Source organism: Melanerpes formicivorus, unplaced genomic scaffold (assembly GCF_026170545.1).
Source record: "Melanerpes formicivorus ecotype bairdi unplaced genomic scaffold, bMelFor1.0.p_v2 SCAF_24, whole genome shotgun sequence".
In the NCBI taxonomy this organism is placed as follows: Eukaryota; Metazoa; Chordata; class Aves; order Piciformes; family Picidae; genus Melanerpes; species Melanerpes formicivorus.
The window spans coordinates 906973-920179 of NW_027142376.1; the positions used below are offsets into that span (position 1 = coordinate 906973).

Consider the following 13207-nt stretch of genomic DNA (forward strand, 5'->3'; position numbering starts at 1 on the left):
GTAGTGAGTCGACAGGGAGTTTGCTACATCAAGACAGATAACTAACAGTACCTTTATTGTCTGAAGCAGTAAATGCTGTTTATCTTAGTCTTCTGTACAGTTTTTGTCATGTTTTAGCCTCACTCAAGAAGGCAATCTCATTCCAAAGGGATAAGATGATTCCTCTGGAATTTAGGGACATAGATCATTCCTTCTGCAGCTTTGCAAACATGAATCCATAGGAGGCTGGAACATGCTGTAGTTCTTTGCTATAGACCGAAGGCTTGATGCACCTTCCACTGCAGTTGCCGGCAGCACTTGCCATGACTTCATGGGGCAGAACTGTGTGCAGCAGGAGTAGGTGAGTTTATGATGGAGGTGGGCATGTGTAGTTAAAGGCAGCAAACAAAACTTGCATGTTGTGTTTGCAGCAGTTCTCCAGAAATATTACAGTCTTTGGAGATGTCTCTGTGTGTATATAAAGTGTTCCATTTATAACAGCAAACTTTTTAGTCTACTTGGAATCAGATGCAAGTAGTTGTTCTTGCCCTTTCTGAGCCAATGTGTAAGGTCTCACAGAGAGCTTACACCTCTAGGGATTCGGAAGTACCTGTGTGAGCAGCATGGCTTATTTTGACACAAGACTTGGTTTCATAGAAGTAAAGAAAACCAGGGGATTTCTCTGCAGTGGAAGGCACAAATTAAAATCTGCAGCGTCTTAAGAAGTCCCACGTGGTAAAATGTTCACTGCATAGTTTAGTGCTTTGAATTCTCCTTTTCAAATTAACTCATTTTAAAGCAAATTTAAATGATTTGGTGCTGGTGTAACTAGAACCTGGTCCCACATTTTCTTGGCTGCACATCTTCAGTCACTTTTTATTGTGCTGTAAAATCCTGCTGCTCCGTAGATGTTGCCAGAACAAACAACGATGAAGAATGTCAGTTTTTAGACCACAGAGCACAGGCTCATATATTTGTTGTCATCCACTTGTTTTCCCAAATATCCCAGGGTATACCTTGAGATGCCAGAATCCTGTCACACATATCCTCCCAGATTAAAGGCTTGGTGAGCCATGCCTGTTGTCAGAGGTCTCTCAGCCACTTTCTGCTGCACTCTACACAGGTTTTTTACAGCACTTGCAGCAACATGGTAGTGCAAAATTCGCCATGGATGCCAAGAAGTGTTTCTCCAAGATGTTTTCCAGAGTCTGAACAAAATAATAATGGAACAAAAATAGAAATGGGTAGATTCAGATTGGATGTTAGGAAGAAGTTATTCACCATGAGCCTGGTAACATGCTGGAACAGGTTGCCCAGGGAGCTGGTGGGAGCCCCATCCCTGGAGCTTTTTAAGGCCAGGCTGAATGGGGCTCTGAGCCACCTGATCTGGTGTGAGGTGTCCCTGCCCATGGCAGTGGGGTTGGAACTAGATGATCCTTGAGGTCCCTTTCAACCCTAACAATTCTGTGATTCTATGATTCTGTGAATCACGCATGGATGGGACTGCATGATGGCTCTTCTCCTGCGCAGAGCTCTGTCCAGCTGATGTATATGTCTTTTTTGTGATGGGCATAGTAGCTCTGCCAGTGCATGAAGCTGGAGAGAATTCAGCCATGGACTGTTAGCCAGAGGCTGTGCTACGTCGTGAGCCCATCCTTGGGGGAGCTATCAGAGGGCACGGAGCCTGCTGGCACTGACAATGGGGTGTTTTGTCCCTTGTGTGGTCTTGTTTGGAGTTGCCCTCCACAGCACAAGGCAAACTTACTTTAGTCAGTATGTGGGTTTCACACAGCATAAACATCACTGTCCTGAAATGCAGGCATGGGCAATGCCTCCTCTTAGAGTACCTGTCAGAAGTGGGGTGGCAATATATTCATCCAGTGTTAGCAACATATCACCAGCTTGGCCTTTCCCCCCTCCTTGATTTCCTCCACAATGGTTTCCAAAGTCTCATTGCTCTTCATAACTCTCTCAGCCTTTCCTTATGTGAGAGGTATTCCATCTTGGGGAGCTTAACTTTTCAGCCTTCTCTCTCAATAGATAGCCTTCAAAACTCTAGGCAAAGTCATACTGCACTAACTGTGGGCCATGTGGCAGGGACATGGTCTGAAATGCAGCTGGGTGAAAGGCTGAAGCCCAAGTGGAGTATGCCAGTGCAGCTGGGAGTCAGAGCTGTGCTCAGTAGCACCTGCTGATGCAGAAGCCACTGAATTCAAGCATGCTGTTCAGCACCACAGATTAATTAGTGGCAGTAATTAATGCCTCCTCTTGCTCAGTCTTTTTTCCCTGTGTACCCAGTGGCTGTGTTTTTTCTGTTGCGTCAAGTCATGCGCTGGTCACCTCTGGTTATCCCTGAGTCCTTTTCAGGGTGATTTCATCCCAGCACCCTGTTTTCTGTCTAATACTGTTCGGCAGGCTTTGATGTAAGACCTTGCCTTTAGCTATAGCCTTTGGCTATAGTTCAAGTGATGCTGTTCAGAGGGCTTATTTCCTTAGATTATACAAACAGAAGAAGAAGGTCATCTGTTCCTCTGTTATTTAGAACCCCAGCAATGTTTGTGTCATCTGCAGGCAGGCAGCCTCAGCAGTGATTTTGATGTCTTCTTGCATCTGACATAGGCATGTGAAGAAAACTGATCTAAAACCAGGTTGTCTTTCAGTACCTTGCTGGAAACACCCCTTCAAAAAATTTCAATCTGTTGTTCACCTTTAGAAATCACCCTTTCCCCAAACTGTACAAAATTGCAAGGTGACAGTTCCCATTCCTTTGAAATTCTGCTAGTATCTACAGAATACGTCTTCATCCATCCCACAGCTGCATCCTAAGGTTCTTGGAAGGGAAAGCTCAAACTCTGGGCTTAGCCCACCCTGTTCTTGCAGTTGCCTCAGTGAGGGAAGAATTTAATCCATTGAAGCCAGTGGTAAGATTGATTTCAGCACATCCTGGTCTGGCCTTAATCTGGAGGATTATTGAAGATACATACTGAATTATAATGACAACAGAGAAGAATAATAGAAATATTACTAAATGATAATGGAGAGGAAAATAAAAAAGCACCTTAGGGAATTAGTAAGGCTGAATCCCTTGTTGTCATAGAATCAGTTCGGTTGCAAAAGACCTTTAAGATCACTGAGTCCAATCATTAAAATGCTCTGACTTTGGAGAGCTCCTCATTCAGGAGCAAGATGCTTTGCATATGATTATTTATTCTTTCAGGTGATGGCATTCACCAGCAATCGAACCATCCAGCCACCATGCTGCCTCTGTCCACTGCAATTCAGGACACGACTTTTGCCATTGGAGGGCAGCTCTCCACTCCTAACCAGAACAAGAGAAACTTAATATTAGATTTAGCTGGAAAAGTTGCTTTTCTCAGGCAAATACAAATAAGGAATCATCTGGGAAAGCTTTGCCTGAAGGCATATTCTTGTGGGTTTTTTTTTTTTTCCCTCCAATGTGGCATTAGTTTTGGGTCACTTCTGCAGTTATATTTCCATCTAAGTATTTTTAAGTGCTCTGTCATTGTTTTGTTCCCAGTGAGTCTGGAAGCTGGGAATAATCTCAGTAAATGCATTCCTCTAAGCCACAGTGAGCAGGGACTTAGCACAGCCACACAAGGCTGTTTTTCGCAGTGTTTCCATTAAAAGCATTTGAATACTTCCAAAACTGTTGCTTTTCTGCAGCAGCATTTCCAGTGCCTGAATGCTGGTGGCATTGAGCTGAAGAGGGACTTTTTAAGCATCACATGTATTTGTAACCACTGTTCTCAAGGGAAAACATCTGCCCACCTGTGAGCACTAAACTCCTCACTTGGTTTTTAGCTCTTCCTTTCCTTTTCCTAACTTCCCACGGCACGTTGCAGCAGATTCGGTTTTCTATTTGTGCCATGTGGATTCTCCTCCCCCTCAAATGTCTTACTCGGTATGTGAAACACACTCAACCCAGCAACACCAAAATCTCTCCTTCACATCTCTGTCTAGCACTGAGGAACTGGTGATGTAAAAAGTTTGTCTTTGATGATCAGAGGGCTGGAGCAGCTCCCTTATGGAGACAGGATATGAGAGTTGGGGCTGTTCAGCCTGGAGAAGAGACAGCTCCAGGAAGATGTAATAGCAGCCTTCCAGTACCTGAAGGGGGCTATGAGAAAGCTCAGGAGGGACTTTTTACAAGGGGTTGTAGTGATAGGACAAGAGGAAGTGGCTTTGAGATGTAAGAGGGGAGATTTAGAAAGGTATTAGAAACAAATTCTTTACAGTGTGGGTGGTGAAACACAGGAACATGTTACCCAGGCATGTCATGGATGTCCCCTCCCTAGAGGTGTTCAAGGCCAGGTTGAATGAGGCCTTGAGCAACCTGGTTTAGTGTAAGGTGTCCCTGCCTATGCTGGCGGGGATTGGAACTGGATGATCTTTAAGGTCCCTTCCAACCCAAACCATTTTATGATTGTCTTTCTGTCAGAAATTAGGTTAGTCATGATGACAAACATCCTGCCTGCTCCAGTAGTTCCTTGTGAGCTTAAATGCCATTATTTTGATCATTTGATAGTACTAGCTGTGCTGTTCTTGTTTCCACAGCAGGTTATTCAGATCTCTTCAGTAGCTGTAAGGGAATGCTTTGAGGTTAGCAGAAAAAATACCTGATATACAGGATCTATCCTTAGAGCAGATGTCCTGATTTGTGCTTGAGTGACACAAGGATGTTTATTTAATTTTTGAGGCCCCATTAGGTGAAGGCTAGCGGCAGACCTCCTAAGGGGGAAGCAGATTTTCTCTGAGGAAGGAGCTCAGGCCATGGCCACGACCCCCCCCCCCACATATTGTGCAGGGGTGAATTAGGCGAGGTGCAAGGGGCAGGGTTTAGGGATGGTGTGATTATCCATACCAACCCATGCCAAGCAGGATTAAGAAATCCTGCAGTGATTCTGGGTCTCTTGGAAGCTTTTTCTCCCCACACTCTGGTTAAGGTGAATTTGGCTGTGAGCAGCACTGGTGGTAGGACACCAAATGCCTTTATCTGCCATGGCTTTCAGAGGCAGTTTTGTACCTGGACCAAGTGCCTGTTAAGAAAAAAAAACAAAACCTCAACCCTAGAGTGAAATTAATGACAATGAGTGAGAGAGGCAGGCATATTTATAAAAGTGTTGGCAGATTAAACAGATACTATTTGTCTGCAAGTTTTGCATTATTGTCAATTATGTCTGGAAAACATGCAGAAAAATAGTATATAAATTTATTGTGCCAGGGCATATAGAGTTATAAGTGATCTGTGAAGCATGGAAATGGACTTGCATGGCTCAAAGTGCCTTTGTGAGTTATTTCATGTGTCTGTCAGAACTGCAGGGAGACTAGCAGAGGTTAAGCATGGGCAGGAACAGCTGATGACTTGGGGATTGGTGATGATTTAGTTTCAAAGCATTCTCAGGAGTTTTTCTCAAGTCTGGGACAAAAATGCATGACAGGATTGGGGCTTCAGTAATCAGAGATTTTCTGGGGAAAAGATGAAAACAGATTTCACTTGCATCAGGGCAATTGCTGCAGGCAACACTTGGTTGAATCTGAGCCTGCATGGATTTGGGAGAACATCATGGCTTAGCATTACAGCTGCCTGGATGCTTTTTGTCACCCTGCTGTCACTTGTGGAAAATACATTTAGGAAATGCTTTGGTTTCAGTCCACTGCTTTGGGCTGCACCAGAATGCAAAAGGAAAAGAAAAAAAATAGAGAGGTCAAGGAACAGAGGGTTGCAGAGAGTGAACCCATTGGCATCAGCCAGAAATGCTCCTGTAAAGCCAAGTCTGAGGTGGAGAAGTGGAGCAAGCATGTCTGTGGGCAGAGAGAGGATTTTAATATCCAGGGCAGCCAACCCTGCACTTCTCATATGCACTAATAATTCAGTGAGTTTGCATCTATCAGTACGTACAGTGTGTCTTTCTTCAGTTCTTGGATTGCTGCTGTCTTACACAGCACTTGATATTTCAGCTCTATCTGCATTTTTTCAGGCTGTCTGTTGAGGTAACAAGGTCACTGATTCAAGATCAACATTATTTTGGCATTTAGGAAGTACAGCATGTGTGCTAAGAGCAGTATCATGAAGGAATGAAAGACTTCATGGTGGTAATCCCATGCTCACTTTTTGGGCTGCCTCTGGCTCATAGGGGTAGTGGCTGGGGGTCCAACGGGTCACCCAGGCTGGGGCAGGAGAGCTCCATGCTCAGGGACAACCTCTCAGTGTCAAAATTTCCCCATCTGGCTATATTTTGTTGTATTAACACCACAGATAAGATGAAAGCTTTCATTGTCAGCCCATGCTGAAGTTCATGAAGTTCAGTTCTGGATCTCAGCTCTTTTAATGGCCAGGGATAAGCTCACCCTGAATTTCCATCAGGAAACTTCTCTTTTTTTTTAACCCTCCTTTATAGCTAAATATGTTGCAGCCATACATTAAGTGTCCACATGAGACATATATTATGTGGTAGATACTACCTCTTCCCCCAGGACTACCAAGCAAGTATCCACACTAGTGAAGCCAAAGAAAAATGAAATAGATTTTGCATCTAGCTGCAGTAAAACCATTGCCTAGTCACCACACTTTGCAAAACAGAATGTATACATAGGTAAGGTTTGCTATTTCATATTTAGTATACCCACCGCTGACTTCACACGGTGCCAGCTTTGCTGCGCATTAAAAGGAAACTCTGTGATGAATGTATGTGGCATCATAACCTGTCCTTTGGGGGTCGAGCTCAATAGAGGTTAAGCCATAATATAATCCATCCGCTCAAGCATGCATGTCCCACTTAGAGCTCTGTGGAGCAAGGTGAGTATTTCATTGTCTGTGTTTTTGCCTCTGGCCAGAATGGCATTCACACTGTAGCATTACATGCAGATAATTATAGCATTTATCTTCTCAGAACACAGTTTTCACAAGCAAAGAAATGGTAGGAATTGCATTATTCATCAGATGCAAGCAGGCCATTTTCTTTCCTTTCCAAATGTTCTAGTTGGGAAATGATTCCACACCTTTGCCCAAGTTCAGCAATTCTGCTGTGGGGGTTTCAGCTTGTTTGGTGTGCTTCAGGGTTTTATTTGCTCAGCATATGCTCCTTATGACCCAGGTTATCGTTTGGTAAATACTGCTGTGATGAAGTTTACTTTTTGGGTGTACTTAGGTCTCTTTGTAGCAAACAAGGATTTGCCCTTGTATCTCTTCGAGCAAACAGAAAAATCATGCATGAGGGGGGAAGCTCCTGTAGGGTGGTCTGACTGATGCTAGCCATGTGTTGTTGAGATCTCAACAGATGCAAGCCATCTCCTTTTGCTCTCAGCATCTTAACTGACATCTCACCTACTGGTTACTGCATAGAGAATGTGAGCAGGCTGATGGAGGGGAGAAACAATTTGCATGTAGTTTGAGACCTTTGGTATAAAGCCATCAAAGTGTTCTTTTCTCACAGAACAAGGGAAGAAAATAGGTCCTGCAAAACTAACTTGAAGCCTCTTTACAGCTCATTGTGTCTGGGTTTCTCTCTGCAGCTTCACAGGCTAGCAAGGTCCTTCTCTTGACTATTTGCTCCAGCCTCCCCACTATGCTTAGAGCTGTTTCAAAGAATCATTAAGGTTGGAAAAGACCTCTAAGACCATCAAGTCCAACCGTTTCCAATGCAGTGGCTCATGGGGCATCATGGTGAACTAAATCAGTGGACTTTTCCTGAGCTTAAGATACCCTCTGTCCATTTAATTATTTGTTGTTCTGTGTTGTTTTTATCTTGTATCAATTCTTTGGCATAGTTCACTGGGTGGCCCCACGAGGGAGGGAAAGGGGGAAGCACAAGAGGAACCATGCTTTCTTCCTGCTCTAGCAGCCTTGATCTAATAAGCAGTGAAAATTTTTTTCTCAAGACAGTTGACCCAAGTTCAGAGCTCCAATATTTATCTCTTCTAAAGGGAAGTACATTCAAATGTGTGCAGTTTCTCCTAGGACCTGTTTCAGTATTGCATGATCCAACTAGTGGTAAGTCAACATGGCTCAGTTGTGGGCACTGATTGCCAGGAGGATGCTTCCAGAGAAAGCTTCTCTTTCCCCCTTTCCTTCAGTTCAGATGTATCATGAACACTGCATGTTATGCATAGGGCCTGTCTTCAGTACCAGGGCAGATCTTTGCTGTTAACACTGGAGATGCAGTGAGAGCATCAGGCCAATTGTGGACCCTGAAGACCATAACAGGCTGACTTATATGTCCTCATTTCTGTGACCAGTCTATACTGCACTTGCTCCTGCATTCTACTTGAGTGTATTTCATAATTGCTCCATTTTAGGGATCTAGTCTGAAATGCCTAAACTGAGCAGCCAAAATGAGATTTTGAACCCTCAGAGAATCTTTTCTTGCTGCCTTTTTCCTTGGCAGGAGGATGACATTGCTTAAGGTTCAGGATGACCTCTGGGAGGACCTTTTGACTTTTCCGATAAATTCGAAGTTTCTTCATTCACCCCTGTGTCCATCAACAATACATTTTCCAGGGCAGACCAGCATATGACAATGTTTCTAACTTTCTGCCTTCAAAATGTGACCGCTCCACAGACTCCTCCTGTGATTCTGTCTGATGATTTCTGATCCTCACACCTGAGGCAGAAGGCAGCAGATAGAGATTTTTAAGCACAAATGCATTGGAACTGCTCCAGTTTGAAACTGGAACAGAATGTCCTGCTTAGAAGTTTCTTATCTGTTACAGAAATTCAAGGCAAATGTAAAAAGGGACACTTTCTACACTTGAGGCTTCTGTGGTAGCTTAGACAGTGTAATCACAACCCCTGTTAAACTGTCTCTGTTTAGTAGCAGATGCCACTTTGATCCCAAACACCATCATGTTTATCTAGACATATAATGAGAAATAACTGAGGAATGTGAGTGAATGGCCTTGTTTTAAGCATGGGCGAAGAGTCTTTAATCTGTTATCACTCTTAACTCCTTAATAGCAATGGCTGTACTGAGAAGGAACACATGTTCAGCAAATGGTTTTGACAATTGAGAAGTATGGCTTTATCGCTGCTTTATTATTTTCCCCACTCATAAAACATCAATTGTTTGGTAAATCTTCAACAGGTGTTAGATGTTCCTAGCTCCAAATCTTCATCCCAGTTTTGTCAAGAGTCTCTGCCCTTTGCTCTGCAGCACCCCACAGAAATGGTGCTCTGGTTTATGGCTGGTGCTTACAGGAGTTATGACTCTGCAAAAGGATTGTTTCATTTCTTGTTTTCTCCAAGATAAATGAATGCAGTTATTTCAGTGTGTTCCGGAAAACCGTAAGGTCAGGTTAGGGTTGCATCATAGTGCTGATGAGATAATGGTCTCCTCTTGCTCCCACCATGGAGCAAAGTTGGGCTGAAACTTTCCACATGGAAGGTGTTATGAGGTATTCTACTGTGATGCCTTCCATATTACAGAGTCATAGAGTGTTAGGGTTTGGAAGAGACTTCTAGAGATCATCTAGGCCAAGCCTCCTACCAAAGAAGGATCACCTAGGGCAGTTCACACAGGAACACATCCAGACAGGTGTTGGAAGTCTTCAGAAAAGGAGACTCCACAACCTCTCTGGGCAGCCTTTTCCAGGGCTCTGTCACCTTTACAGTAAACTTTCCCCCTATGTATTATTCTCCTTTTCTCTGTGTTGGCATAACTCAGAGAACTTTGACCTTTAGCTGTGTATGGATAGCCCAGGGAATGACTGGATCAGAGTTTCTGAAGTTTGTGTGTGGTGGGTTTTGCTTTAAAGCAATTTGTGTTTTGCTCTTTCACCGCAATCAAATACAGCTGTGACAACTTGTCACTTCCTCTAGCTTTGGTAAAGCTACATAGTAGAATTTCAGGTGAGAAATGTTTGTCATTACAGTGGTGTTTTGTGTGGTACCACTTCCTTCCCCACCAGCAAATTGGGCTTAGGTGGATTTGTGTGCTGAAGATGAATATGGCAGGAAATCTCACAAATCTCTAATACTCTCAATATGTCTGAGTAGCAAGAGATGTGTGAGCCCCAGAGGGACAGTTTGCTCTTAAAACCTGGATGAGGAGGAGTCCTGCAGGAAACTCCCACTCCTTCCCACTGAACTTACAAGGAGATCCAATGGCACTAAAAGTGTTGTAAATTACCTTTGGTGATTCCTGAAAGCATACCACTTTGAGTAGTGTTTGACAGCACTACCACAATGCCCTCTCCTCATGAACTGACTTATGTTTGTGACACATAAACTTAGCGTTACTTATGCACAAATGTCTCATCTTGGAGCTCTTTATATGAGAGAAAATGATGGAGGTTATTCTAGCTCTTAATTTTTGGTAAACCTCTGTACCTGGGAAATCATATGCTTCCTACACTGTTGGTCACACAAGACAACATTTCTTCTGAATCTGTGCTGATGCTTCACTTACTGTGGCACTTGTAAAGATAGATGGGCAACAAGTCTTTACCCTGTACTTATTCTTCCTTTATAGAATCATAAAGACTTCTAAGATCACCAAGTCCAACCATCGACCTAATACCACCATGGGCATTAAACTATGTCTCAAAGTTCCATATCTGCATGGTTTTGAACACATCCAGGGATGGTGACTCCAACACCTCCCTGAGCAGCCTGTTCCACTATTTCTGTAAAGAAATTTTTCCTAATACCCAATCTATCCAATCTCTTTCATGAAGCTTTCTTCTTTCCTCCACAGTTTGTCAAGGGACAAATAACAAGCTGACCCAGCTGGGACATGTGGAAGACCATTTCACCAGCCTGCAGAGGATGTATAACAACTGTGAAGTGGTGCTCAGCAACCTGGAGATTACATACGTGGAGCACAATCGTGACCTCTCCTTCTTGAAGGTTAGTGTTCCTGGCTATTGTAGCCTTACCTGCTAAAGGAACCTTACTGCCTTTTTTAAGTGTTAAAGCATCAGCTACCCATAAAATTCTGTGGTGATCCAAAGACATAGCCAGCTATCATCAGAGAAACCACAGATACCTGTAGACTACAGGCTATGCTCAACCCTACTTTGCTAAACCAGATACTTTAGGAAATAGCTTTTCAAGCATCTGCCAACCTACGCTGCCTGCAATGCAGATGGGTTTTTTCTTATTTACAAATATTATGGCATCCTTACCCATTGCCTCACTCCTCAGAGTAGTGCTTGGGAACAGAAAAGGGGTAAGCTTTGGAATTACCCCTGGTAACTGCTCTGAGGGTCGTATCTTACCCGCTTAGACAATCGTACTTCCCAGCGGAGTCTCTTCTTGTTCTCTGATTTATTAATTTCTGTAATGGAATTAAGTGGTTTATCATCCCTTAAAGTTGAAAGATGGTGGATTGGAGGGGCAGGATGAGGAAAGAGACTCTGTTAAGAGTAGAGAAATGCTATGGATTAAGCACCTTGTTTCTTCTGCTCCCCCAGACGATACAGGAGGTTGCAGGCTACGTGCTCATCGCACTTAACATGGTGGATGTCATTCCCCTGGAAAACCTCCAGATCATCCGAGGCAATGTGCTGTATGACAACTCCTATGCTCTGGCAGTTTTATCCAATTATCACATGAATAAGACCCAGGGACTCCGAGAGCTGCCAATGAAACGGCTGTCAGGTGAGATGAGGGCAAGAGGTGGAGGTGCCTGTAAGGCAAACTTCAACTGTTGGGTTATTGGTACCAAGATCCAATTGACGATCTCCTCTCAAATCCTGTTTTAAAACCAAGATCTCCCGTCAAATCCTGCTTTAAAACCGAGGATTTAATGTAGTTTCCCTGTTTCCTGCTTGGTTTCCTGCTAGTCAGCCTTCTTAAAGATGAAGTTCCTAATTCCACGTTGCAGAAATACCCAGAAAATCCAAAGCATCAACAGTGTGGTGAGATTTATTTGTCCTCCAAAATGGCACTCATTATTTGCATTATCTGATTCCAGTGCATCCAGGTCTTTATTTTTTGTTAAATTCCAGTGCAATATGTGAGGGAGGATCTTATGTGATGCTCTCTGGCTGTGCACACAAGCATGGCTGCATCTGCTGTGTGCAGTGGCCCCTGGAGGCAGAAAGCCACATGTAGTGTGGATGTAATGACATCCAGCAGCAGCCAACCTTCCAGACCCTGTCAGTCTGGGCCTGGTGTTAGCTGCCCCATCAGGAGTGCTGGTGCAATACAGATTGTCCTTTTCTGTCAACACAGCATGGCTGTGGTGAAGAAATATCTCTTTTATTTCCCTTTCTTTAGATCAGAGACAGAAGATTTAGGCATTTTCCTTCACTTACAAATTTTTTTCCTTCTGTGGCAGAAATTCTCAATGGAGGTGTTAAAATCAGCAACAACCCCAAACTCTGTAACATGGACAATGTTCTCTGGAATGACATCATTGACACAAGCAAGAAGCCTCCCACAGTACTTGAATTTGCAAGCAACCTGTCTTCCTGTGAGTATTAATTTAGCAAAAAACCTCTATGCACTCTCCCATTTCAAAGGGAAGACCTATCATCCCATCTTTCATGTGGTATAGAATCATTATGGTTGGAAAAGACCTCTGAGGTCATCAAGTCCAACCCTAAGCCCAGCACTGCCGTGCCCACTAAACCATGTCCTGAATTACCACGTCTGCACGTCTTTTGAACACCTTCAGATACAGTGACTCCACCACTTCCCTGGGCCCCTTGTTCCAGTACCTGGCAACTCAGGCACAAAGTCCACCAATTCCTGCATGCAGGGCCAACAAGCCCTGTTCCAAGGCAAACCCTTTTTATTTTTTGGCCACTGGCTTAAGAAGTAATTTTTCATGGTGGTTAGGTCCTTAACTCATAGCTCAAGGAACTTATTGGAAAAGCTTCTCTTGGTTTCAGACAGTACCCTAAGTATGTGCTTCTTCAAAGGCAGCTCAGAAAAATGTGCTCTTGATTGCCTTCCAGCAATTTTTTGTTTATAGTACAAGGCTCTGGTCTAGAAAACCCATATGGGTGCCTTCATGGAGTTACTGTAGGACTTGAAGTTCAGCACTGAGTTCCAAGCTGAGTCCTGTACAGCTTGGGTGTTGTGGGCCGCATGGCTTAGCCATGCAAAATGAAAGCTAAACAGGCAGATGAGTAGAGCAGTGTAGAATAGAATAGACCAGGTTGGAAGAGACCTTGGAGATCATCAAGTCCAACCTATCATCCAACACCATCTAATCAACTAAACCATGGCACCAAGTGCCCCACCCAGTCACTTCCTAAACAC

General features: G+C 43.7%; 1 protein-coding gene across 2 annotated transcripts in view; it reads left to right on the plus strand.

Moving 5' to 3' along the window:
- The window catches only part of EGFR (epidermal growth factor receptor), a 185673-nt gene that overhangs the window by 118115 nt on the left and 54351 nt on the right, over positions 1-13207 (plus strand). For both annotated transcript variants that reach the window (XM_068152558.1, XM_068152559.1), the window contains exons 2-4: positions 10692-10843; positions 11410-11596; positions 12279-12413. In XM_068152558.1, coding sequence (XP_068008659.1) covers positions 10692-10843; positions 11410-11596; positions 12279-12413 — 474 coding nt within the window. The remainder of the gene's footprint in view (positions 1-10691; positions 10844-11409; positions 11597-12278; positions 12414-13207) is intronic.